General features: G+C 39.1%; 1 protein-coding gene across 1 annotated transcript in view; it reads left to right on the forward strand.

Moving 5' to 3' along the window:
- Window positions 1–5,541, forward strand: part of LOC111247476 (uncharacterized) — a 102,238-nt gene extending 96,697 nt beyond the window's left edge. Inside the window, exon 5 of the mRNA XM_022798417.2 lies at window positions 192–5,541. Coding sequence (XP_022654152.1) covers window positions 192–316 — 125 coding nt within the window. The 3' untranslated portion in view covers window positions 317–5,541. The remainder of the gene's footprint in view (window positions 1–191) is intronic.
- Window positions 5,542–6,000: the final 459 nt, after the last annotated feature.

Raw genomic sequence — 6,000 nt, forward strand, 5'->3', positions numbered from 1 at the left:
TGATTATTAAACGTTAGTAAGTTATCCAAGCAAGCAGTCCATGTGCGCTGATGAAACACTGCGGTTAGACAGCGGATGCTATTATGTGTTTTAATTTATCTCAAATGTAATATTTTAAGAAAAATAAATTGAAGATATTGTCACTCTGTTTAACAATTCATTTTTTTGTTCATTGCATTTGGTACCTTTAGGCGGCATGCAGGTGTTGCGGGACACATACGGACGGTGGTTCCAGAGGCCCTTCGACACGCGAGAGCTTGGCTTCAATCAACAGGAGAGCGTCGGTAGGACAAATAGCAATTTCAACAATCTTTAAGGACGTCTCGGTCCTCAAGGGGCAAGTGCGGATAAAGCTCGCTTAGATTCCAATCAACAAAGTCACTTCACGACTTGACTGACGCTTCCTTAAACCCTTCCCTTTTATTTGAAACCAATCGCAAACTATCACCGTCTGCCACTCATCTACCACCAGATTCTACTTAGGCGTGGATAATGTCGCGAGTATTTTAAGGACGTTGATTGTTCGTGAGCTATGGACTATGACTGAGAACAAAACTATTGAAGGAGAAAAAGGAAACGTGTTTTTGCAAAAATTCGTGCTATATATAGAAAACGAGCGCGCAAGCCTTTAGCGCTAAAACAAAAAGAACGAAAACTCACCATAATGATGATGACAAAGCATTGCAACATTCCTTATTTATTGCGTTTCATTTTAGAAGCATACCAAAAAAAATCATGTTCCCAAGTAGTTCACTGGACCCGATATGCGCCCACCTTACGTCGCAATGTTTTGATAATCATACAACTATACTATCATACCTTCTCACTACCGTATATCCTATTCGCATAAGTACGTTTTCGATAGAGACAAATATACAAAATAGAATTCGGCGGAAGGCGTATGAATGCTTATCGCATGTCACGCGTACTTCGTCTACCATTATTGCAGCGCCGAATTACCCATAACAAGAGCAAAAGAAAGCTTCTGCTTGTTGATGGAGACGCACTGCGTGAGAATGGACCGAGTAACCTGCGCAACGATTTGCAGGCGTACGCCAGCCACAATAGCGCCCTCTTGTATTACTACCCACGACCAGACACACACGTACGGTAAACTAGTATTAATAAATACACATTACAGTTTGTCAGATTAGGGTCGCCATCTACCTATTACCTACACACAAAATAACCGACTCCAAGCAGGCTACGTTTCGGTGTAGCCGTTACAGGCCACTGAACGTTAGCATGAAAAATAGTCTGGGCGCGTAAGAGGACGTGTGTCCATATATCTGTGTGAGTAAGCCTGTATAAATGTGTGTATATGCATTTATCTATAAAAGGGCGTATACGTGAAAACCTATGTTTAAATCTCGACGAAAAATTTAAGTTATGTACACGTTAAATCGACTAGAAATAATCTTTTCCTCTTATACATGCACGAGCATAAAAACGTGCATGGGTGTATGTGGATACGAAGCCGCGTCGCCTTTAGCATTTATTCAGTGTTGAATTAAGTACCTCAATCGAGTTACCGAGCGCGCGTTCGCAATAGCGCTAACACATCAATTAAGAGGAATCATTCGATAAACGGTTTGAGCTTATATGGATGTACGTGACACAAAATTTAATACTGTATATATTAAAAAAGAAAAAAGGATCAACTGACTAAATGCAAAAATATAAAGGAGTCAATAATGTGTTTCATATACTCACTGGAGAGATACGTTCTATATGTAGTCAATATTATAATACCCAAAAATCCATTAAAAAAATGATCACATTACCGACGATAATGTATGGCCAATGTACGATTCTTTAACGATATAACGACTATGCGGGTACAGGTGAACGAGACACATCGACGTGCACCTTCTGTATCCTGGACGTTCACTCTATGATATAGCAGAGGGTATAGAAGAAAAATACGATAACATTTCACGTACGTAAACGTATGTGAGTGAGTGAGTGAGTGAGTGAACCTGGTGACAAGCGTGACGCTAGCAATAGTAATATCAACAGCGATATGACCCATTCGTGACGCAAATCATGGAGAAATTTATATGTGCGCAGACGACACCGATTACCTAGAAGACCCTTACCGATAAATGAACAAACAGGAATAGGTGATTATTACGGTTATCCGCAAACGTCTACATGAGTATCGCCATGTTAGCCCCGCCCTTTTTTGTCACCTCCTAGTGTAATCATATACTAAAATGCCCATCAATGAGCTGAAATTATTATTCAGCTTTTAAGTAGCGAATACAATGTAAACGTGATAGACATGTAAAAGCATAAGTGATGCTCGAAAGGTGAAGGCGACAATATTGGTCTGATGATGTCGGGTGGAAAATCTCCCGCCTGACACGTCGCCGCACTCAGCACGATACGCTCGTAAGCAAACAATGGTCTTCCACACCTACTTAGTTACGTCCGCACCATAGTTAAAGTGACCACGCAATGAAAACAAAAAAAAACTATACCGGAAGACGAACAGACGCTATTCAGCTATGCGTGACCATTCCGAGTCTGAAAGCTGCTCTCATTTACCGATGACAAAGATATGAATAATATTAATGATTACAACAATCATAATATAATAATAACAACAACACTAATATATTAGAGACGGCACTATTTCGAACTACTATTAAGCACGATTACGAATCAAGTAGTAAGTGTCAGCCGAATATAGAATTATGCGCAGAAGAACACCCACTCACACAGAAACACGTTGATCCACACAGCCTGATGTACATTTATCTTTTTAGCATCACGTAACCAAGCAGCGCTCTCTCTCTCCTACACGAAAAATAAATATGACAATAGTAAAAATCGAAGAATATAAAATGTCGTTCGTCTACCTATTACTCGTTGTCCGATGACCCGAGTTTCACGTTCCTTATTTCCAATATATATATATATATATATATATATACATATATATATATATATATATATATACATATATATATATATATATGTATGTATATTCACAGACCAGAGCTTTTGCAGCGTCGATTTTCCCTTCAACCAACCGCTTGTAAGGATATACTCGAGTTCGCAGTGATAGTATACACACAGGCTCTCACCGGATTACGTATACACATGTGTGAACAGGAGGGAGAGACAATTGCACTAACGGACTAAGAAATAGACAAAGCAAAAAAAATAAGTGTCTTCGTGGCTCCCTAGGTTGCTAATTGCTTTTGTCCTATCTAAGCGAAATATGGTAGAGTAAGCTGTCACATTATATTGATGCACTCACCGTGCCACCCTCAAGCATACATAAATACACGTACAGGTATCGCATGTATAAAGCTTGTAGTATCTGTACGTTTATTCATTATTCTTCGCGAATGATATTTTCTAATATAAAAACATAAATAATGCTAATTAATAAAACAATGTATCTTGCTGCTGCAAGTGCGCGTACGGTATTCACATCGTTTTATTAAACTACACATGTAAATGACAGTACCATTATGATACCTTACAATGTCAAAAACAAGATTTCAGCCAAACAAAAACACATATCACAAAGCCTAGCAAAGCGATTAAGATGTCTTTTGTTGATATGTTCTTCTTTTGAGCGTACCATTTATGGCCAAAAAGCCGGGTGCTGTTTATGACGCATCAATGACCAGATCGAAACTGAAAACATCATTTTGTCGATTAAACACTTTTTGTCAGTTACCTCAGGTACACTCCATAGTTAAATACCCCCTTAAAATAGATCCAGTGTTTAGCCCCCAACGCATTCAGGTTTCGACACGCTCCGAGCTTTAATTACAGATATGCAGACGGTGTCAGCCAGATCAATACAGAACTTCGAATTCTGTTAGGACTTGAGTGTCTATTCTGGTCAGCTAATATGAACTTCGATGTTATCATACACGTACCTCGTATAAAACGGTCCATAACTAACTATATTTTTGTTGTGGTTCGCCCCGTAGTAGGCGCTTTGGTGCTGGACCCCACCGTGAAAAAGAGCGCAAGCGTAGCCCAAAAGACACAACTTATCACAACCTTCAATTTTACTTCAGTTCTAAGAAGACGTGACGATACAATCGTATTGAAGAATGCATATCCATCACCGAAAAGCGTAAAGCTTCCACTTCAACTAGTGTAATCGAAGGGATATCGTCACGTTAAAAAAGGTCTTCGAGTGGAACGGTAACAGAACCGTATACACTATAGTTCACAATCACATGGCTATTCAGGCTCCAACAGCTACTAAAATAATATTGTTATTATCGTTACCTACAGTTTATATAGCGATGTGGATTATTTGAGCGGGAAGTTTGAAGCACTGCAATTACGAACGATTACTCCTCAAGTGCGCCTCTATTTACAGCCTTCACTGTATACATCAGTGAGCACGCAGACGATGCGCAGTAGCGGCAGCACAAAGCGGCTAGCAGAACAAATAGAGACTTTTGAGCTATAGTCCAAAAATAGGAGCCGCGTATCTCATAATACTATCCACCTCACGATTCGGCCTAAATCTAAGAGGGCTAACATATGTTGTTATACTTTGTTGTGTTAATCCTTCGTAGCTGTTTTCAAGCATCAATCTACACACGGAAAACGGTGCAAAATCAAATCTGGGACACTAACTACGTAGCAATCTATAATACACCATGACAATATCATCATACAGCGTAAATGTCGACACTGAACAACAACAAATGTTAGTAATTGATTAGTACCGTGAAAATAGGCATCCACTTTTCTATCGTCCTCGAGCAAATGATTAAATTGGGAAAGTTTCGAGAAGGTCTGTTCTTCTGTGATGCACAGCGATCCAAAACATTCATTCTTTGCTTAGAATAACGTTAAAAGCAATAATCGTAAACCTGTCTAGTATTTGCCACGTTTATTGCGATTGATTTTATTTTTACAAGCCCTCTTTTTATAACGACTGTTCGTTTATTAAATAAATCGATTGACTAACATCTGTTATTTCAAAGAGATATAGGCCGCAATTCTAATCGTACATCTCTTTTGATCACTTTTCGTTCAACAAATTCGCTGCTATATGGCAGCACATCGATACCATGGATTTTAGGTGAGCTGGAAGACACAACTACAAATCTCAAATACGCCACCTGTGGCACTCATTTAACTGTATAATGTAAAGCCATGTGATGATGACGGTGATTGTTATGATGTTAACAGAGTAATACATAGACATTCATGTCTGCATTCGAGAATAACAAGTAAATAAATATACTGGCATCTATATATAACCCATGTAATAAACTGATAAAACACTCAGAATAAGCTAAATGGTAGTCTTCCACAGTGACATATATATATATTTACACAGACACACACACACACACAGACACACAGCCAAAGAGATATAGAGAGAGAGAGAGTGAGAGAAAGATAGATAGAGAGATAGATAGAGGGAGAGAGAGAAAGATAGATAGAGAGATAGAGAGAGAGAAAGACAGAGAGAGAGAGAGCGTGAGCGTGAGAGAGAGAGAGAGAGAGAGAGAGAGAGAGAGAGAGAGAGAAAGAGAGAGAGAGAGAGAGGTAAAGCAAGGAGATACTATACATAACGACTGTGAAAGCTCGACATAATTCTCACGAAATAGGAGTTTTTCTTAATTTTTCTGTTCTATCGTCCCTTGTCCCATACGAGTGGTGCGACACCTCAAAGGCGACTACAACAAGTCTTCATAATTCATAATAAGACGATTGTAATCTTGTTATTCTAATAATAATTGTTTCATTATCATATCGTATAATGTCCTGCTAGTCTTATGTTGATCAATTTTTGTTATCCTACTTATAGGTGAAGAAGCTATTTTTAATTGTCTTCCTACGTTGCACAACGTTACTTTCTGATAGAGTCTTTGAATATTTAATATCTGGCAGGGCCGAACGGCGTACCAGAGCCCACAGCCTTTTTTGTGTGAGAACTCAAACAGGCGGGAAGGTCTCCCCTTTTCCGGCCACGCTAGTCGAAGGCTCTTGGAAACTTTTCGG

The sequence above is a fragment of the Varroa destructor genome, unplaced genomic scaffold (genome assembly GCF_002443255.2).
Source record: "Varroa destructor unplaced genomic scaffold, Vdes_3.0 BEIS01000003.1, whole genome shotgun sequence".
NCBI classification, from domain to species: Eukaryota; Metazoa; Arthropoda; class Arachnida; order Mesostigmata; family Varroidae; genus Varroa; species Varroa destructor.